This window comes from Mastigoproctus giganteus, chromosome 6, assembly GCF_048544385.1.
Source record: "Mastigoproctus giganteus isolate SK-2022 chromosome 6, ASM4854438v1, whole genome shotgun sequence".
Lineage (NCBI taxonomy): Eukaryota > Metazoa > Arthropoda > Arachnida > Uropygi > Thelyphonidae > Mastigoproctus > Mastigoproctus giganteus.
The window spans coordinates 215,073,117-215,096,350 of record NC_143580.1 but is presented as its reverse complement, the minus strand read 5'-3'; the positions used below and the strand labels follow the sequence as shown (position 1 = coordinate 215,096,350).

Sequence of the window (23,234 nt, the reverse complement as noted above, 5' to 3'; positions counted from 1 at the left end):
GCTAATTCCGCATCACAGAAAACTGCCAAGCTGAAGAACCACGCTGACTGTAGACGCCGGATGTAGCCAAAAGGAACACGAGGCAATGTGCACGACTTGCAAGGTTCAGCCAGTGTAAGCTGGTAGCGATGCGGTTTGGAGAGTTCTTTTTTTTTTACTACTTTTTATTATTTTGAAAAGGGAGGAGTCTTTAAGTGAGCTGATAAAATGTAACAATGTAGACTAACTAAACATATTTACATGCCAAATACACCTGTCTTGTTCACCAACAGCAGTGGCATCTTGCAACAGGAAAATGTACATCAGACGTTTGCAGAATGTATTTTGTGAAACATTCAGAAGACTTCGTCCCCCCACCATAGCCCACCAATCCAATCAAGTACGAAAGTACAAGGAAAGAAACAAAACACCTGCTATACACACCAGGAATGACTGTTGTTGAATCTATAGGGAGGTACAAATATCAACGGGATATAAAGACCATTCAAAAAACACCAAACGTATCTGGTAACTATCAGAACACTCAGAGTGGATGTGACAGGATGCGCACTATGACTTAGTTCTATTAAAAGCAACAGCTGTTGTCAATATGTCTTCCTACTTGTGTGCAACAGCCAGCGTAGAAGAGATGACCTTGCTCATTACCTGGACTTAAACGTGATCGTATCAGAAAGGTATTTTGAATTGAGAGAAACATCTGTAAGAATCGTCAGCTGATCTATTGTGGCGACTGGAACATTTAATTTTGAATAACCTTAACTGGGCCCGAGAATATGGCGCTCACTATAAAATTTAATTTAGGGAATTGTAGCTGGAACTGTGGTTCTACTGAGCTATTTTCTCACTTGTTTATGAACAGTCCATGAAAAACGACACTATTATTCCTTAAAAGAACTTTCTGTCAACAGGATGGTGCCCTTGCTAATGATATACTATTAAGTAATATATATTCACTTCATTGCCCAAATTACAGCGTGTTGGCTTGACCCGAAGCAGACATTCCAGCTCATCCCAAAGATATTCAATATGGTTTAAATCGGCATTCTGGGCAAACCAATGAAGCTGTTGTACGCCAGTGTTTTCAAACAGGATAACTATAGTATGTGCAGAATGCAACGGTGCATTTTCATGCTGAAACAGAAAAGAACTCTCCTCACACTATGACCATGGTATGGAAAGATTAATATTCATTTTTTCAGGAACAATGACCGCCAAAATCCAGACTGATAAGATCTACAGCACTCTTCTGAGCGCCCTAAAATTTCTTTCAAGAGGAACCTCAGCTAGAGTGACTGTCAGCAAGATACGCTGCTCACTATTAACAACAGACCGCGTATTTTCTGACATCGTCCAGATTCGAACACACGCCATTGAGGAATTCTGTACCTGTACGCTGGGAGGTTTTATGATTAATAAACACCATTTAAAATGAATGTTGGTGTAACACCGGAAGAAAAAGCCCTCATCTCAACCACAGATCGAACAGTTCCATTACGAACAAGATCATAATCATTCACCAAGTTAAATGTAAGGAAATAATCTACAAAAGGGAATTTTCCTCACACAATCTCACACTAACAACTTTTTGGAAGTAAATAAATCTAATTAACCGAAACCAGAGAAGTATTACTGAAATAAAACACCTACTTCCATTTTGGGATTCCTCTGTGGGGCTCAAAGAACTACAGCGTGGATATACAAATCTTGTTACTTGATAGGATCTCTGCATTTCAATATTAAGGAATTTTGGCACGAACAAAGAGGTAAACCTTTCGAAAAATAAATGAACATTTAGGTCTTAAATCACATTACACAATAAATCAATTCTAAGGCTTCCAACACCAGCCAAAACAAAATTGAGAACTGAATACGGCTAATCGGAAAGTGTTCTTTGATCACAGCTAAAATTACATAATGAAATGAAAGTTAAATCGTAATTAAAACTGAAACATTTATTGGTTAAAATGCCAAATTACGTCGTACAGTAACTTATAATCTAAAATATCGCCCGTTAATCTTTTCATATCAAAATACCTCTATACCATGATAAAAATTCAATGTTCTATCTGTGGTCCATAGTCTGAAAATTTTTAAATAATTAACTTTGTGTTGTATTTTCCCGTCTGTAATGTCTTTCATGGTCCATAACAGAAAGAGTAAAGTTCATTTTATTATTTATGTTGTCAGCTAAACGAAGTTGTTTATAAACAAAGAAGCGAGAGTTGTTTGTTCGATTTAATGTTATTGCCCGAAGATAACAAAACTTCGTGTTAAGTACGTTATGCAGAGTAGTTTACAGATGTTGTGGTTAACCAACCTTACAAATGTGATTGTTATGTTGTACAGGGATCTAAGAAACAGATATCAATTGATAATAAAACAATCAAAGCAAAGTTAGTTGCAACATTCCACTTGTAGTCATTTGCAAATCGAAGATCTAATGAATCCATGCAAAAATTACACGTTATGAAGACAGCCGTCCACAGAGGATTCGCTCTGCAACCGTTATAAAATTACCAACTTAAAATTACGCTGCCCGTCACGCTTGTAAGATTTGTGAGGCTCATGGCTAATGTGAAGTCAAATACGGCCTCGGGACACAAGCAGGAACATCTTCGAACGTGCACCCTGTCATCCCCGGGCAAACAGCTGATTGGATGACATCTGAAGGCATCGTCCAGCAGGACCGGTGAAGTAAGAGTTTTGAGGCGGAGAACTACGGGGGGGGGGGATTGGGTAGGGAAGAAGAAAAGGGGAAAAACAAACTTGTCCTAGTATTGCTACGACACGTTTGCAGTGATGACGTAAGCATGGAAAGTGTAGTCAGCCAGGATTTTAGCTGGGAGGAAAGTTCGGGGTGGGAGAAAGCGGGGTAGGGTCGCTTCAGATACTCGTCAGAGAAACCAGTAAAAGACCCCACAGTCGAGGCGAACTTCTTTAGCGTCAGGGGAGGGAGAAAAACAGGGAGGGATGGAAACACTGCTTACCAGGCTCCACTCATTACGGAGCAATCACCTCGTCGGCTGCCCGGATAATTTGGAGGGCAGAGGTGGCCTTCATATCTCGCTCAGCAGCACAGGGTTTGGCGACAGGAGAAGAGCAACTGTCCTGTGAATTACTGCGCCAGCTTATCTTTCCGATTACTCGATCCTACTGTCCCGCTGACACCGTCTTAAAGGACAAACAGGTGGACCCCGAGTACTTCAGACCTCATCTGTTCTTCAACAACAACTTTCAAAGGACGCGTTGCAGTAGGCTGTTGAGCACCATTATTGGTAGTGTAATAAGGCAAATAGACACCTCAACTAAGACAACAATGTGTGTCCAACGGACACGCCTTGTATAGAACGAAGAAGAGAAGACAGCTTCATCTACCTCTCATTAGAAAGCCATTACGTACGCCTGTCTACAGATGGAAAAGTAAAAGCAAACACTGAGATTGCAAAACTAACAACTGTCATGAAATGGGAGAATCTGGTTAATCTACCGAAAGGATACTAAGCGAGTAATGAGTATGGATAACTGAACAGAGCAAGCTAAAAATACCCCAACACATTGGACAACAGAGCAGCGTCAAATGGAGAAATGAAAATACGAGAGTTGCTTCAAGCAAATAGTTCCTTCTAATATCCAATACTTCCAGGAATAAGTCGTTTGAAATGTATCCAAAACGTTTAATGATGACATTAGTTGCATTTTGATCACCATTTTATCCTCCCACAGAGGAGAATTTTCCGAGTACTCACAACTAAATATTACTTTCTACTTGCCTGAAATTCCAACTGCGATGTTGGGTTTCCACTAATTTGCAGTCGAAGTCCGAAAAGTAAACCCAATAAGATACAACTAATCCATTATCATTTCTATCCATCTAACCATTCAAGCCAATGTCCATCTATAATAACTATGCAATATATTATTTCATTTTTTGGCGAGTTTCATCTTTTAGAATCTAAAGTATAAATCTAAACTTGTAACAGTATTACAGATTTCATAAAAAAAAATACAGTTGTGTTATCTCACACACATAAACACGGCTAGACAAACCAGTGATCCTTTCATACAGAAATCATTTTGATTGAGATGGTCCTGAGGTAACGTTCATGGTTACTAATGCAGATATTGTGCGATGGAATCTGTACACAATCGCAAAAAGTGCACATTCCATTGTTCACTATGGCACCGGTTTATCGCTGCCATAAAGAAAAGAAATAGTTTCGACCAAGATTTTATAGTAACGATTCATTGTTAAAATCTTTATTAACTCAAACGAGTATCATAAAAAGTTAGACATATTTTTAGCCTATCTGGATAACAAACTGCATGCACAACAGGACCATAGTTGCTTAATTAGTCCATTATTGGATCCAACTTGACATATCTTCGTGTCTTCCAATCCTTCAATTAATACACAAATGCATACCATAGGTATAAGAAGTTAAACAAACTCTCTTGTCAAAAAGACTTCCTAGAGTGACAATTTCTTTCGGCCATACGTCAAACCAGTTCCAAGTGTCCTTGAACACTTTTACAAGTCTCACATTCTCGCTAAGTAACCATGAATCCAACACGTGCACACGTTTTCACTAGCTAAACGGATTACTGGTTTTTATCAGAGTATGGGGGGTTTGTCCACACTAGCTTAAGGAAGGTCAGAGGATAACACAGACAATACCCCCGTAAACAAAGTTCCGGACAAATAAACAGTCTGCAAGGGTTGACGTTTATACTCCTGACCAGTGGAAGAAGTTACTAACCTGCTCCCGTTTCTATCCGCTCAGTGGAGTTGGTAAACAAATGTCATTTAAAAGTGGAACCAGGGATGAATCTAGACTTTCCTTACTAAGAAGATTTACAAACATTGGAGGGAGTAACCTTGAAGGGGTATATTCCTAGATTTAAGATAGTGGCATTAACAACCATTGTTACTCTTTCTTTTGCCCATAGTAACAATTAAGAAATCTGAAAACAATAAATATATGTTTGTTATTGTAACCTGTTTTCTGAGCCCACTTAAATCGAAAATTGTTATATAATTATTCTCATTACGATTATGAAAACTGATAATTAACATAACAAACCTTTACAAATCAGTTGGATAAATGTGCGGTTGTACCACTTCCAGTGCAGTCTTACCTGTGTCCACTCTCCTGAAGCTCCTGGCAAAGGTTGTCCTCTCAGTATTAACAAAGCAGCCTTTTGTACAAACAATTTCTCTCTGAATTATAACAAACCTGCTCTGTTCTAAATGCTTTGATGCAAAAGCTGAAATGGCTGTCGTGTACGCAGATGTCGAAGAGCATCTGAGTGTTAATATATCTGCCCTACTGGAACATTTCTTGGTTATGAGGCATTTACCTCATATCCTGAAATTTAATGCTTTTAAAGACGAACTAATCTCCCGTAAGATGGTGTGCTGTCGGACTTACTATTTAATACCCTCCTAAATATTCCCCAGAAGTTGTTCTCATGTATGCTGACACGATAAAGTTTCTAACGCACATACCACCATCTTGAAACATCAACAATAAGCTACCAGACCTCGGCAACCTCCTAAAATTATTTGGCCTGTATCTTAAACTGAACAAATCGGAAGTAGCGAATTTCTAACTGAAACAAACACCCACTATCATACAAACTCAACTCTTGGAAAGGCTGTTCCAGTTGTCAATAGACAAGGCTCAGACTTAATGCTATCATTTGATGGTCACGTAGAGACGGTGCTAAATAAGTTAAGCAGTTTTCTAGAGGATAAAGCAACATCTCATATATGTGAATCACATACTATTTTTATGATGATGACAGCAAACATTTATAGATTCTGTATATAGATTGAAGGTTGAGAAGACAAAGAAACTGCTAACAATGAACTTTAATTTGAGTGGGTTGTAATTTTTAGGAAATACATGCGAAGGATGGTTATTCCAACCAATAGAAGTAGAAAGGATGGATGAAGAAGTTAGTTCTGAGTTTGGAGTTGAACAGTGAATGGATGCAGTTGAAGCACATGTTCGAAAGGAATGTAGAAGAAACTGAAAGTCTGCGATAGAGACAGTGGACATGTATATTATCTTATTCTACGGCTGCTCCAGAACGTTAGCTCAACTCTGCCGTTGTACTCTGCGATGATACAGAAATGTGCAGAACAGATCGATCTGTATCATCGCAGAAGTAGAAGGCTTTCCAGGTGATCGCCTTCCTGGTGACAAAGTGGTCACCAGGAAGGCGATCACTTGGAAAGCCTGCCCAATGTCCGTCTACAACGCTAAGAGGTTGGCCGCAGCTAAGCTTCAACCGAGGTAACTAACTATCCCTGGTGGTCCTAAGCCACCAAGGAATAACGAGCACCCTAGGCAGCCTCGGCACCAGCCAACGAGGAGGCGGGCAAGTTCTACTTGTACTAGTGGCGAAAAACCACAGGAATCCCGCATACACTGGAGGCAGTGCAGTACCAGCAAGAGTGGAGTGAATTTGTAAGAGATGGAACATTAATTAGCCTGACTTCCATCTTTTAGATAAGAGTTGAGGAGTTTACTTTCACAATTATGTACGCTGCTGAAATATAGGACTTCTATTGCCACCACTTTAAATAACTCCCCCCCCCCCCCGCCCCAGAATATTGGTTTCTCAAGTGGGTAACGTATAAATCACCTACCCTAACACAAATGTACTACTGAAATGACCCACCAAGCGCAAAGATTTGGAGGCTATCTCAACTAAGTAACTAGTGATCCCGCAAGACCACAATAAAAATTTTCTCAATGATTAAGATCATTCAGCTGTTACAGACTGACCCGAACAAATTTGGGACATACTCAAAGGACAGAAGATCCTTGTCAGTAAACAGGGGCGAATTGGGACCAAAAACCATTTCCCGATGGAACACTCCCGCTGCCAGTTGGCCACAAACAGCAAGACCAACTGAACATATATGTATTATAATTATATCAAAACATTTACGTATTTTTAGAAATTTGGATTATTAATTTTACACTTTGCTAATAATTCATTCGTCGTTTGCAAATAATTCATTTGCAAACGACGTTAACGTCGTTTGCAAATGAATTATTTTTTCAAAATATTTTCAAATTAAGCAAAATGCAAGTTGTTATAGCAAGGACAAGGTCCTTTACACAAAATAAAATAAACAAATAAAAGAACTAGTTAATGAAGGATTGTAGTACTACAAACCACATCAATAATTAGATTACACGTCAGCCATCGTCATTATTCTTTCGAACAGCTTAATTGCATCGTAGAAAAAGCTATAAAACTTGTCAATACTATGCAACAGTGTCTGCTACCATGTTAAATCCGTAAACAAAACCTTCCCCCTTCCAGTTCCCTCCAGAAGTGACTATCCACAGTAGATACAACGCTGACAAATTGGCTCAAGGTCAAGAAACCATGAGACCAGCTGGCCCAGGAATACCAACATACGAAGACAGGTTCAGACACGTATACCTAGAAGTACTGCTGTCTTCCGTTCTCTCGAAGGGTCACCGTCTTGTCTCCATGCAGCAAGAACGGCGCCCTGCCGTACAAAACTGCGGCGCCTCACGGGTTGTAGAAACTCTGAGTAGTAGAGGTCACGCGAAAGGGAGGAAAGGTTGTCAAGAGTAGTAAAAACATTCCCCCCCCCCTTTTTACGGAGATGAGATCACAGGTTCTTCGTGTTCACGGAACAGTGAAAGTAGAAAAAAAAAAGATGTCTTCGCTAGTGACAGTCCCAAAGAGTCATCGATGGGAAAAAGAGAAGTTAATTCAAGGCGCTTTTTGTTTATTTTAAAGATGGTCTGTTAGTTTGTGACCACCTCACAACGATCTACTGAAAGAGCTGTGACAGTTTGAATGGCGTGGTAATCGAGATTTAAAAATAACGGGTAATTCGAACCTCGGTTTATCTGAAATTTAATGATAACTACCTAATATACAAGTGAAAATTTTACTTGTTTTATGTGCATAAAAAATACGTTTAGAAAATAAACGATGATAGTTCTTATATTTTAATTTACAAATTATTATTATTTTTTTTATATTTATATTCAGTTAAACTACATTACGAAACTTCAATTTATTCATTTTTCTGGAATTGTCAATAAAAGCAGACGAAACTTGAAATCAAATCAAGCCGTAGAGAAATGATCACAAAATTAAATCTGTAGACTGAATAATTAATATATAATTTAAACTCCACTCGTTATTTAATAAGCAGGTGTAATGTGGTAAATAATTTAAGTTTCTCATGGTATAATAAAACAAACTTACGGTAGGTGTCAAACTTTGAAGGTTAAACAACTACCTAAAGCTTTAGTTCATTTACAGCAGTGCTACCATGCGCAACAAATTGTTAGTAGAGAAGGCACCTGAAGTACATTATGGCTTCGGGTTCATTTTTTTCCCCTCTCTCTGGCGACAATCAAAGAGGCCCCAACTAGTAATCTTTGGAATTATGGAGAATCACACATACTGGGACCTCAGTCAGGTTCTAGGAGACATTTAAAAATGGTGCCACTTTTCTCCGGCATGTTCACAAGAGTCTTTAAAAACCTTTAGAACATACCGCAGTTTCCAGGTTAGAAAAATAATAATAATCATTATATAAGAAAAGAAATGCAAATCCGTGATTACCTTGTTTGAGATACTCAATGAACAATAAGAACTTTGGCTCAACGCAAACTATTAAATGCAAAATAAGTTTCTGTATATTTGTTTTCGATCTTATGTACAGATTGATGCACAAAAAGAGTCACGTGACTACAAATCCTAACATGACGGAACAGTTATTGCTCTTCGGCATGATCCTCCGAAGTTTGAAACGCATCAAATACTTTACGAAGCCGTGGGAACAACCCTCAGCCCGTTCCGCCCTCGCTTCTAAAAAAGGCGCTTAGAAGTGAATCACTGCAGACCTCATTCGCCACTGTTTCCGCAAAGGGCAATCCGTTCCGCTGTGGAACACCGAGTTCTTTGTCCACTTTTACCAAATCGCACACGCAAAGTGCAGTCATTTCTGAGTTTGTGGCCTTCAACAGGTTCCTACATGCTTCTTTCATAGCGAGACTTCCTCCAAGTCTTCGTGAGCTGGGGGCTTTCTAACAACTCGTAACCTCCCTCCTATCGCAGTGGTCCCCCTAGTTTGGGGAGCGCGAGAGGAACACCGTGAATAGGAATCGATGATCGAGAAGGTTGACCTTCAGGTGAAACAACAGCCTAGCAGAAGATGGGAAAGTTGATACGCTTTGGGGGTAATAATAGGCAGCGAGTTATTTTTACACACACACACCACCATTTGTGATCATAATATCCATTTTAAAAGTCCGCTCATTGCAATCGGATATATGTGCATCTAATGTTGCTCTCGAAATTATACATTTTATGGTACAGTACTATTATATGGATTCAAATACTGTACTTTGCCATATTTATTCTCAATGAATAACTTGAGAAAAAATATGGTATTAGTCTGATACTTGATCGTTGGATGGGAAACTTAAAGCCTGACTTTAACCAACAACTGCTATTTTTCTAATTATTATTATATGTTAATATTTTGGAGTGCTGATTTCTTTTAATCTAGGAGGTCCGATTTTAACAAAAATCCTCCAATCTACCATGAGATTTAAACAAAAACTCTCTCTCTCTCTCTCTCTCCCAAATGCATAATTATTTTGTGCTAAAGCAACTATGGCTACGAGGCATCAGTTTGTAAGCTGCATGTTTTCAATGGATGTCTTGTTTATTTTGATGGATGAAAACCGTTTTTTCCCGGATGTAAAAACCGTGTAATCCTCGCTCTAAAAACTGTGAAAAGCTCGGTGTGTAAAAAGGCCATAAAAAGTCTTTCCTTCTTCGGGATTCGAACCAGGTTTTCCTTAGACAGCGTGGAAGGGCAGGGATTACACACTGTCATACACCAGCGCTTCAATCTTTTTGTAGCCGTGCAACTCTTTTATAAATCTAAATCTTCGGCGAAACCCTATCTTTTAAAACAGTAATGCACGGGCAGAAGTTCCATAATGATAAAAAATAACGGAACATTTGCAGACCTCTGGGATCCCCTTTGCGGAAGCAGTAGAACACACTTTGAAACCTTGCTATTGTATTGTTTATTTACATTGATGACAGAGAAATTATTATTTTTTTATTTACCTAACTTACAAAATGAGATCCACTGATTCAAGATCCCTGCTCTAGACAATTCTGAACCTTGGATATGTCTTAATTCGTACTGTTAATGTATCTAAAAACCCTCCCATAGGTTATGGGAGGGTTTTTAACATAGGTTATGATAAAAAAAATTCTTTAATATAATAATGGTCTCGGCTTACAAGACATTTCACATGGAGTCAGGAGTTTTCCAGATCTTTGCAGCAGTTTCATGTTAAACGAATATTCAAATCTCACAGTCTATAACACATCTATAGAAAGTGAGAATTTTATTTTGGCTGCAAATAAGGTGGTCAGGATAAGAAGTGAGCTCTAGACGTCTGGAAATCCTTCAGGAAGTTGGCGAGCATTTTTTGGGCATCAACAAGGCAAGAACTATAAAATCCTGGTGGAGAATTTATTAATAAATAAACCAACATCTCCGTTGCAATATGTCTTCAAAATTCAATTCCCATTTACACAGCTAATGTTCGGCTCATTACCGATGAACGGTTTCATCAAGATACTGCTACCATAGAGAAACGTTACCAAGGGAGGTGGAAGCCAAGTATGATGGCAGACCATTGCTGGACATTGATCAACAGCAGACACAGCTCATTAAAAACACTAATCTTATTTAAGATACATTAAGATTAAGTACAGCATATATGAGAAACTAGACGTTTGGAAATCCTTCAGAAAGTTTGTGACTTTTTTAGGGCAACAACAGAGCTATGCAGTTGTATAAGAATCAACGACTGAGACCACAGACAACTGTGTGTTACCCTAGCTAGTAGCACATTCCCGGAAACTCTGGTTTGTCGTCCAAACAGCAAATTGATCACAGAACACACAATTTATTGCGTGTGTTCTCTTGTCGATTTGCCAGTTTGCTGACGAAAAATCAGTTTCCAGATCCCAGTACCATGACAAAACCATGGTACCCTCTCCTGAGACCGAATAACTCGGCTACGTTGTGAAAAAAAGCCAAAAAAATTCCTCGCGCCACTGAAAGCCTCCACTCGGTGTGTTGAGGAGAATTTATTAAAAATAAACCAAAATCTCGATTGCAATATCTCTAAAAATACACCACCTCCAATTCCCATTTACACTTTTTCCCAAATAACCCTAGACAGGTTAGTAATGAAGACGGCGAACGTTTTCATCAAGATACTGTCAGCAGAGAGAAATGTTATCAAGAGAGGTGGAAGCCAAGTATGATGGCAGACCACTGCTGGACATTAACCAACAACACCATCAATTTATTAAGGGAATACAAGCTTATACAAAAATAGTAAACACAAAGATGCTGATACGAAAAACAGTTTATTATGTAAAGAACATGAATGTATCACGAATCACGATAGAAACAGTATGATAAAATTCACGAGTTAATTTTAATTTATCTACAAGGCTCTCGAGTTTCTTTTTTTGATTTACACCTCTGTCCACAAAGGACTTTTGTCTTTTACAAAAAAAAAAAAGTAGAAAGAGAGAGAAGACGAAACGAAAGAAAAAAAGAGTGATGTTTTTAGGTGAGCAATGTCATACTCCCAGCTACGGGGATGACTAACGGTTGAAGCACGGCGCTCGCTGCCACAGTTCGCTTGTAAACAGATGCTTGATGTGTCAGACAAATGACTTCATTGCTGTACTCTCTGCAGAACGTGATAGTTTTCCTCCAACGGTACAGCCACGGTTTGTTTTTAGGCCTGACGTGACTGCACGGCTGTAAATGAGAACGCTACATCTAATGATAGCCAATGTCAAGAAACTAGAAGTTTTTTACCATAGATTATCTTATACCTAGGTACTTACGGTACATATGTATACTCAAATATATAAATAATACAGTATAGAATTCTAAAATCGATTACAACTAAAACAAAATGCTGAGAATGATTGACTAAAGAGGGCGTAAATGCATGAAATAATTCTTTAGCGAAAACGACATCTTCTGCCTTCAAATTTAACTGGATCGTCTGCCTTCGAATGTTTATCTGGATCGTCTGTCTCCGTGGGTTCACAATTTCTCATCACTGAATCAAGTGTAATTAATAAAAATCGAATTTAATTAAAATGAAATTGTAACTGCCATATTTTTTTCTTGTTTTCCCTCTTAGGTTTTGGAAAGTTAGTGTCCCAAGTTTCACATTTTTTTTTTTAAACAGTAGACAAAAAGCGACACAGAAGTTAGAGAACACATACTGAAAATATCCTTGTCATCACTTAAAATAACCCTCTACATCAAAAGCGAAATATAATCTCCCTTCGTTTTTAACGACTAAAGCTATATATCATTTTCAACAAAATGAATGTAATTTCCGCTAATAGAACAAAGACCGTCCCAGCATAAAATACAAGCCATAACTGAGTACTTGCATCCGCGGCCTGAAAAAGCCCAGCTCGGAAGTGTTTAATTAAAATTTCCGAAGTTAGGAGAACCCTTTCTCTACCAATGGATTTTAATCACCCTTAATAGGAGATACGTCATGGGTAATTGGTTCAATCCATTCACCCACTTTTTACGCACCAATTCCTTTGAGACTTCATATTGGGTAAAACCGACTTTTTTTTTTCGAGCATCCCAAATGACAGTAGATCAATGGAATAAATTAAACGAATGGAAATGACGTCACTACCCTATTATATTACTTTTTAACCCATGCCTTCCCAGTAGTGAGTTAGTTACGTGTATTTGAAGTAACTGTTTTTTGGTATAGCACTGATGAAAAACCCATTGACTTAGTTACTTGCGATTGTTGGCAAAAATATATATTGGGCTCCTGTTTCAGCAACGAAAACTAAAATAGAATTAGAAACAAAGAAATAAATCTTATTTAGAGCAAACCATGTTTCTGAGGTTATTTACATCTATAATTGCTATGGTTCGTCAAGCTAGCACTATTGAGTATTTTCCAAATGCTGTGACTCAACTTTGTGACCCTGGACCATGCAATGTATTGTTCAACTTCACTAAACACCCATCCCCCAGTTCAGAAGCCCTAGCCTCGCTTGAACCAAAGCGAAGTTACTGTACGCACGTGCAAGGTCCATGCTAAAGCATTCTCGGGCCGAAGAGCGACAGGTTGTGTTCCCCTCCCCCCTTCTCCGTCTATAAACACTACAACTAAAGCTGCTCTCCTCGGTCTTGGCAACTTGCCAAGGTATCTGACTCGCTAGCACTGTTTATGAACCCATCTCATCGTCTGCTTTTCGGGGTTCGTGCGTTGCATTTCTTCAGATGATCCACGCTTCAGACATTACTGACCAACTGATAGCAATCAACATCATTACGAACACTAACACAAGCTGTAAAAGCAAAGCAAAGAAAGTGTAGCGTGCTTGCTGGTCACACCTGACTGATTATCAGCAGAGACTTTCAGACGGGATCTGGCTCCACGAACTAGAGTGATATAATGGTCGAATGACATGTTTAAAGCAACTAGTGACAGTTTCCAGAATCATTGGCGTCCAACTTCGGTAACATAATGTTAAGCACGCATGCTAAATAAGACGCCACCTTAACTCAAAAACTTATTCCACAGAATATTTAAACAGTTACAGATATGTACTTTTATGAAAGGACAGATTTCTACAATTTACCTTCTAATAATTATTCTTCAGATAATATGACATCTCAATAATAATAATAATAATACTCTTCTGACATCACCATTTCATTTTATAACTTTATTTTAAATGCTAATTAGTTTTACGAGTATTTCAAGTGTTTAATATAACAAAATGCACAGGGAAACGGAATAAAGAAAGGTAGATATATTTCATGCATGTAGTTTGGTACTGTAAGGGGATGTCACTCGCTGTATTATTGAGAACTACCATCCTCCCCCATTTGACACTAAGGAGGGTTACAGAGAACACCCAAAACGTAGCATATACGGTTTTAGTTAATTAAGAGATTGGGTCAAGAATTGTATCTTAGCGATCAGGCTTATTAATACAAAATATGTTTTTTATATGCGTATACCAAACACCCTTGACACATATATAATTCCGGAAATTAAGCCTCCCAACTTCATAAACACGGCATCAACATGCTTACAGAGACAACACAAACATGAACTTTACGGAGAGGTCAATAACTTAATCCTTCTCAAAGGTCAGCGTACAAGTGTCACTAAAAGGTGTTTTATCCATTCACTTTATTTCATGGTCTGTCAATAAACTGCTCTTCCTGCCTTTAGCACAGAACAGAGTGCACACGAGACCCAGTTCTTCCGGGAATTACCTGTAACTACTGTGCTCTGTCAGGTGACTAATTAGCAGCTAATACTGTCAGGTCAATGGCTGAGGCGAACAATCAAGCAACACACAGATGGTTAATTCCACCTCTCCCCTTAACCCTAACCTTAATTAGATACAAATGCAGCAGAGAAATGGCATGATTTCATCTGTAAGTTGGTATATATGCCCAAGCGCTGTTCATTTATTTCAATAACAGAACGTAAGCTCAAAAAAATCAACAAAATAAATGATCTAAAAAAAAATCACCAAAATAAATTATCTCAAAAAATCAGTTATGTTGATAACCCAGTGTTTTTTTAAGTTTTTATAATTGAAATGCTATTTTAATAATTTCAATTTAAAAAATAAATAAATAAAAATTTCAATTATATCAAATATTATTAAAACTTATTTAAAAGATGTTTTTTAAACGTCTGCACGAACATTTTCGAAATAAATCATCAGACTTTAATACAGAAAGACTGCAGCGACACGCATCGGTCATATACATGTTTTGTTTTTAAAACAATTAACAAATTAATTCCTCAAAAATTTAATGCTGGCTCAGACGAACTTAGTTGTGATAAAAATAATTATGTCGACGATAAAACTCATTCTAAATTATTTTAATGAAAATGCATATTTTTATACAATTAATAAAGCAGATTTAAATAATGGTGTAAAATATTTTCACATACGTTTTGGAAATATTATCAAAGGACTTTGAATGCAGAAATACTCTAGCGATGTACATCGAATAGATTGATCAATATTTAAATTACAATTAAATAAATGTGCTTTCAGTCATAAACATTCATTACAATAGTTCGTCAAAATATTTGTTATTTTGTTTTCGTAAAAAAGAACCAAGGCTATGAGCGTCGATCTATCATGTTTGTAAATTGACGGTTTGTAGGATGAAAATATTGGTAGATTAACAGCCCTTCATCAGCCTTAATTTCAATCAAATACAATTAAAATTTGTTTTAAGCCTATGATAAATATATCAATTTTCTGATTATACTCCGGTAGGAGGTCCACAGAGTTAATCAGGTGAGCAATGAAGACTGCTGAATATAATATAAGTCCACCTAAAATAACTAAGTTAAAAGAACAAAATATATTTACTGGCTTGTTCAACACATTGTATTTCGCTGAACCATTTGTGGATTAAAACTGCATTTCCACACGCGTTGTATCTAATAAGTATCTGTCATAAAAGTTGGTTAAACACCAATAAAATAATTAAATTACTGATATCACAAGCACGACAAAATAAAAAATGCTTTTTTTTTTTAAAAAATAATAATAAATGGAACACTTACAGAAAACGTCAACGCCTTCTTCTTCAGATGATGTGGACGAAGACGATTCCACACTGTTTCTTCTTCGTGGAACAGATGAAGTTTGAGTACCGATGCTCCTTCTAGACGGTGCATGTCCGAGAGATCCTAGCATGACAGGATGTAGCCCATCCCGAAAGACTGTCGGCCAGGAGAGGTGGCGGGGATCTATGGACATTGCAAAAGTTGCATCGCGCTCAACAGGGACAAAGTTCGGAATCGAAGATGCAAGCTGCGTTCCTGGTTCCAAGTGTCTCCTGTGAGTGGAAAGCATCAACCGACGGTCGCTAAACCCTTGTAGCTCAGTGCGCGAAGGAATAGGGATCGGCGTGCTTGCGCGGTGATCATAAGGCATAAACTGCCCCTCCGCATTAGTCCCGTCTGTCGCACCAAAATACTCAAAGCTGTTTCGTCTATGGGATCTGCTGTAATTAGTAGATGTATTCAGTTCTTCCATCTCAAATATCATAAGTGATTCGTCGTCTGAATTATCAGCAGGTGACAAAAAGGCGGTCAAGGAATTTCTGTGACTATCTTCTGCACCGAACTGGTTCTGGTCAAAAGTAAAATTCACTTGGCCAGCAATGCTTGCCGGACTAGCTTCGTAGCCACTATCGGTTTCTGGAGCTGCAGACGCGCTATTTTCTTCCGGTAACTGGCTCACAGAAATTGGAGTAGGGGGTTCTCCAGTGCTGGTTGCTCTTTCACATGAAGAATCCATCGCTGTTAAAGACAACATGAAACTTATCAGTACAATGGAATACGTTAAACAACTGAAATAAATTATTAACAGAGGCACCAGCCAATAACTTAAAATCCAGAACAATAATTTGAAATCAGCATGTTTGTTTTGACAAGTAATCACGTGCTGGATACAAATACCCCAGATATTAGCATGTCCCGATTTAGTTTCATTACCTCATTATGTTACCGTAGGTTTTTTTTTTTTTTTATACTAAATTGAAAGTTGCATAAATGATTTGCCAAACAAAGCCATTCTTTCTGTAACACATTTTGGGCAATTTTATGTAATACCATTGAGAGATAACGAAAGATTAGCACAATGTTGACTCTAAACATGACCGATAAATTTACGGGTAACTGTGCTGGTACTAAATGACTAGGGACTGTATATAAAGTGACTATAATTTTACTTATGATAATCCTATAATCAGCAGCATTATCTCATTTATTAAAACTAAGTACAAACATTTACCGTGACAGTTAGGGGAGACATCTTTCTAATTTTAACAAAAGAATGAATTCATCGTGAAAACAAAGAAATAAGTCAAAATTTTCCAATTAAGATTTAGATAGCATTTACAATATCAAAAATAGCCTCTGTACGCAAAACACCTTTTTGCAGGCACTTGACATGTGACTACATGGATCCTTTTTCTTTCAGAGACTGATGAAGAATCCGCACAAACTTCTTATATAAAGAAATCCGTATAGGTTCACTGTCTCGTTTTGGCCCTTAGGTGTATACTTCTTTGACGTCACGTTTTGGTACCATGGCTTACCTAGCACCAAAGAAATCAACCTGAACAAGACGGATTTCGCTTTTCTTGGAGAGCATGAACCGGATATCACCCGGATCTCAGGCCCATCAAACTAATTATTTTCCTTCCGCTCAATATGAGAATAGAATCCAAATTGGAAGAAGTTGGACCTCGGACTTTATTCAAATGATTATAATTTGGGTTTTATCAGAAGAAAATCAAAACATATGCTTCACTTTGCATACATGGACAATTAGCTTTTATTTGTCAACAAATACTCTGGAGTGGTACTCATTTACTCCTTATATGAACATATATTTGATGTTTCTAAAGTATAATCGAAGCCCATGTCGTGTTGGGCCAATTAAAAGGAACTTTATCCTGTTCGCTGGTGGGTCCTTCACAATTCAACGCAATCTTGATTTGCGATGAGTAAGCTGGTTCTCTGCAGCATCAATATTCTTTTATCCGATTAAGAAACTTCAATCGTATACAGAACTCCTTAACTTCATATCTATATAAGCATAATAAGTTTATTAATTCTGTAGATGTTGGGACATTTGTTAACAAAATAATCACGTAATGACAAAAAGCGCGTGTGATAAATGGTTCTCATTGGAGTCGATTAGTAATTCTCAGCGTCTTCTGTTTTACGATGCCGTACACTTGGAGTGCCCTTGTGCGCTCATTTCTTAGATAAGCGTGCCAGTAGAGTTTACACGGCGTGCAAGAACAGGCAGCGGCTTCGGGGTTTGAATTTAGGTCAGCGAAAGCGGAGTGGCAGTGAACTCCAACACACACACAACCGCTGCAGCACGCAGCGAACAACTTCTCCCCTCTCTCTCTCTCTTCTCCGGCAGCAGTCGACAGGAGGTAAATCTTGCCAACTGTCAACCGCCCCTCTCATACAACCCAGGAAACAAAGAAGAACGCGCTCTTCCAAATGAAACGGTAACCGGTGACTCACGGATAATGACCCTGACCTGAAGGTTTTCTTTCACTCATGAAATGGTATGTGTCAAGCAATATACTGCACTGCCGTAATAGCGACAAAAATAAACAAAAAATATACACAAGCGTGAAATAGGACATTATCATAGCTCAAGGAATGCACAGGAAAGGTAGGTATTCGCTATTCTCTGAAGGGCTTCAAAGGATTCGCATTCCGTAGTAGAATGCAAAAATGACAGAGTATTTTCAGCTATTTACATGGGAATAAAAGTTTTCGAAATAAGGTTCGTAGAAGAACGTAAGCCTGCTGCATATAACAGCTTTGGGGATACTTGGCAATTAAGGTCTTCATTCTGCTTTAAGCTTTGTACTGATCAGAAATCAGTCACGACATGAGAGACGCAACTTCGATATTTTAGTCTACAATTATTACAACTATGATCACTGTTTTCCTCTTTCTTTCTTTTTAATGAAAACCCCAAACACGAAAGGTATTAGGCCCTATGGTAGTTGTAGAAAACTAAATACTGTATATAATTATAAGGCAACCGGGTCTAGCTCGTTTATTGGGCTTCTGCTGTTCCTCTTCTGTACTTTTTTTTTTTTTTTTTTGACATATTTGGGCTGAAATTTTTGAATTTGGTGTTAATATTGGACTAAGTCCTACCGCGCAGATTTTACGATTTCTAAATTTAAATTTAGAAATCAGCAGCTTTTCTCAAGGACAAACTTATTTCCCGTCCTAAATTAAGTCTAAAAACACCATCGGTGTACTTCTGAACTGAAACAAACATAAATCGACTTTATTCGAAGAAGAAGGGAAAAAAAAGAAGTAATAAATATGTGCAATGATTGGAAGCTCGAAATATAGAATCTGCGTGTGCCGAAGAGCGGAAATTATATACAACCGTTGTGGTTTTTTTCTTTTCCTCCTTCAAAGAAAATCAGTTTACCTTCATTTCAGAAGTATAAGGATGGCGTTTTTAGAATAAACCAAGAACGGGAAATAAGCTTACCATTTAAAAAAAAAACAAATGCACTTTATTCGGCAATATTTCAATTTAGAAATAGTAAAACCTGATGAATTTGAATTTGATGTTAAGATTTAACATCAAATTCAAAATTCCAGCCTAAATATGTGAAAATAGGTCCAGAGGACAAATATTCTAAACCTAAAAAGAAGCGAGTAGACACTGGTGCCTTTTAAATAAAAAAATCCTATATGTTCAAAAATGATGCCTCCCAAAAAATGTTAATGCAAGCTTTGTGATAAAACAATACATATGTATGTTTACATATGAAGAAGCACTTCTATGGAAAAAAAAAAAAATAATAATAATAATAAGTACAAGATAGGGGCTTATCAAATTGAATTTCAAGGAGTGTCTTATTTTATTTAAACCGGGCATGAGCACCCATGGCCTATTTTCGAAATGTTTCTATTTCGGAAATATTTTTTACTATACAAAAGGTCAAAATTTTAGTTTGTAGAGTAATTTTAATCTTTTGTGTTGGATAACTGCGATCACATCGAAGAATTTGATAACAGCCATTTTACAACACTGGCTTTTACCAAACTTACAAGATCTACATACCATTCGGTAAAGGTCGTAAAATAGTAATACCAAATTTTTAGATTTTTTCCTTTCTTGACGTCTGATAAATTTGCCCTCTGAATCTGGGAGTGTAAACATATCACCCCCATCAACAATCTCTAAAAGATAACTGCAGGTCAAATTTCAATCCTGTGTTGATCAGAAGCCCCTCCTCATTCAAAACCATTATTTTGCTTTTAGATAAAAAAATTCAAACATTTATTAATACATTAGATAATCCAAACCTACAGTGGCAAATGACATTAATTATTTCTTATAATCAGTTCAAATGCATTTTGATTAGCTAGCGCCACCGCAATATGCATTTCCGTATCCTGTTTTTAACAATAAAGCCAATGTTTCATTACAAATGACGTAATCACAGGAAATGGGGATTTTTAGGCGGGAGAGTGACCTGTAACTGACGTCCGGATATAAAACATAAAGTCATCCTAAATTTAGATTGTCTAAAATTAACTATCTCAATAGAATCTTGAATTTATTTCCAAGAAATTATTTACATAAGAAAACGTAATGATCACGTGGTTGACAATGCGTAAAAGCTAGTTGGGGGAATCGTGTACAGGGACTGTCAAAAAATTAAGACATTTAACAAAAATAGTATTCAATGCTTTACATAAGTGCCTTTTGGGTTTAGCACTTTTGATAGCTACAATGTTTGTAAACAACAACAAAATGCAGAGGAGTAACTACAAAGTCTGGGCCCCAACTGCGAGTGTTTTGAACTGCTTTTTAACAATCGTACCATAAAGGCGTCCCTCTGCGGGGGCTCCCTGCGGTGCTATGGTAGTTTCAGCATTTCCAAAATGCACGTGCATACAAAAGTAAACTTCAATATTACCTGAACATACAGAATTCAATATCCTTAATGCTTTTCACACTTGGTGGTTCAAGATAACTTCATTTCGTCAAGTTTTCTACATGTAATCCTATACATATGTATACACAGAATCGAATATGTATAGGATCGACGTTAGGTTGAAGGTTTCATATACAAATAAGCAAAACTTGGCACAGTGCCAGTTAGAGATAATAAGCCACGAGTCCGAGGTCAGTGGCAGCATCATCTCAGTGGCCGAGAAACGCCATCTCACGCAGGGACCGCGAAGCCGTAAACGTCAGGTCTGCAGAAGTTTACAGCAGACGTTTTGAATCTTGTCTATGTCGTCTAGCCCTGTTGGCCTCAGGCGCTAGGGAGCTGCCTCCAGAACCGGTATATTTAAGCTCTGGCTAGTCATGCAACTTCGTAGCTAATGACACTCTAGGTACAAATAAAAAGGGGTTTGGAGGGGAGGAAAAAAAAAACTTTTAAGTGAGAATTTTTTAAGTTTGAGTTTGCTATAGTTTTTATCTTTTTGTCCCAGCACGTTAATCTTTTCAAACTGGTTCATTATTAGTTTTAAGGTTAACCAATGTCCTATGACTTTTCATGAGCTATTAACAAAACATCGCAATTTGTTTTCCTGAGGTGTGTAAAGTTATCAGACCATAAGAATTACGTGAGGAGACGACAAGCTACCAAAATGAATGGTTTGGCAAATTTTCAGCTTCATTACCATCACTAATGATGGCTTCCAGTTTCTTTGTTGTTGTTTTTGATTTTTTAAATAAAAAAGTGTAGCATAGATATTTGGGATGAAATATTTAATGTTATTAACATATAAAAGCACGAAACTGAAATTAAAAAAAAAAAAACTTTTTACAAAATACATATTTTTGTGCCAAGAAACCATATACAGTGAATCAAATCTTACATTTTATGACCCCTATATACAATGACTTAAAAAATGTGAAAACAATGCACATTAAGAAAAAATATGGTCATCTATTTACATTTTTCATTTTATTTATTGAGCAAAGCGGCCCCTAGTGTTATCTATTTACAATAAAATTTAAAATTATTTAATATTTCCCATCACTTCTTAAACCCATTAGAACTAATTCCAGCCGAATGTCACTTTAGCACCCCAGCAGAAATCAAAGGGTGCTCAATCTCCACATGATCCTGACATGAATTCCGCGACGCTAATCCTTTTGAGCAACAGATGGACTAACTTTATCTGAGCATTCAATCTATATTGCATCATACAATTTAGTCACTGGCTGCATTCCACTGTCATTTACTTGTTTACTAAAACTGTTTATTTAAAAAATGAAAACAACTTCTAAACATTATGAAAACTTAAACTATAAATAAAAACTAATAGATACTTTAAATCTCTGTAATGAATAATAATTTAAACTGCCCTATTAATAACACCTAATAGTATTTTTTTTTGGTGTACATCGTTTATCTTATCATTTTATCTGAAACCTAGTAATCTTGACATAAATTATACTCGGTTGTCGATTACGATCGACGGACTGTCGACTCTAAAACGAACGCTAATAACGTCGAGGGAAAGAAATTATCTAATTAATTAATTAATACATAATTGTTACATACCTTGGCACGATCGCAGTTATCAAATTTTCTCCAAACAAAACTTCCGCTTCGCAGATCGTCCACCACCATTCGCATTACAACTCCGTATGACATGCCAAGTTAGCGGCGACGATACCTAATAGCGAGTTTGTTTGGAGGGCGATGTGACGTTCACTCCCTCCAATTTCGACCAATCAAAACGCAGACCATCAAGCCGCATGACAAAACAAGTTACAAACATGCCACAAAAATTTGCTCGCGAAGCGTGCGGCTTCATCTAAATTCACGGGCACAGTTTGTAATGATCTTGTATTCGATAATATAAATAATTACATTAGTTTTAATAAAATCAAATTATATGTTTCGTCAGTTATGGCTGGGAGTCGGTGCTTCTGTTCGGATTTTAAAAGTTGCTGTGACACTTGAACGAAATGAATTTCCGTTTTTCGTTTATCCATATGTTTATAATCTGGTTTTATCAAAGAGAGACAGTCCTAAACGGAACTTTAGTTTCAGTTTTTCTTCTCTGAAAGTAGGTGAATTAGTAGTGATAATTTAAGTGATACTGGTTAAATTGATAGCTATATCCTGACTAGAAATAAATGTTTATATTATGAATGCACACTAAAATCTTTTGGGAGTAGTAATCGTAGCTTCAAAGTTGGTTTCTGTTATAATTTTGACCAGAAGCTATTTTTTGATAAAATAGGCTTAGATTGGAACTAAATAGCATGCAAAAGGATTTTTTTTATCTATAAGAATTTGTGGATATTTATAAATATGAAGTAATTTAAATTAATGTCAGGAAATGTTTACATGACGAATTCACAACAAGATGGAATTCAAGTAGGAGTTATAGTTAAGTATTAACTTTGATCTTGCTCTACTTCCTAATAGTTTATGATAAATAAAAACTCTTATTTTTCTGTATACTACTGAATATATCTATTAATTATTCATTGTGAATACTGTAATCTATGCAAGTGCAATTATTATTAGC

The 23,234-nt window shown here is 37.1% G+C and overlaps 1 protein-coding gene across 1 annotated transcript in view; it reads right to left on the bottom strand.

Annotated features, from left to right (window-relative positions):
• LOC150084947 (uncharacterized) overlaps positions 1 to 22,351 on the bottom strand; it is a 44,313-nt gene extending 21,962 nt beyond the window's left edge. Inside the window, exons 1-2 of the mRNA XM_090375663.1 lie at positions 22,256 to 22,351; positions 15,723 to 16,463 (exon numbers count right to left, since the gene is read on the bottom strand). Coding sequence (XP_090231789.1) covers positions 15,723 to 16,461 — 739 coding nt within the window. The 5' untranslated portion in view covers positions 16,462 to 16,463; positions 22,256 to 22,351. The remainder of the gene's footprint in view (positions 1 to 15,722; positions 16,464 to 22,255) is intronic.
• Positions 22,352 to 23,234: the final 883 nt, after the last annotated feature.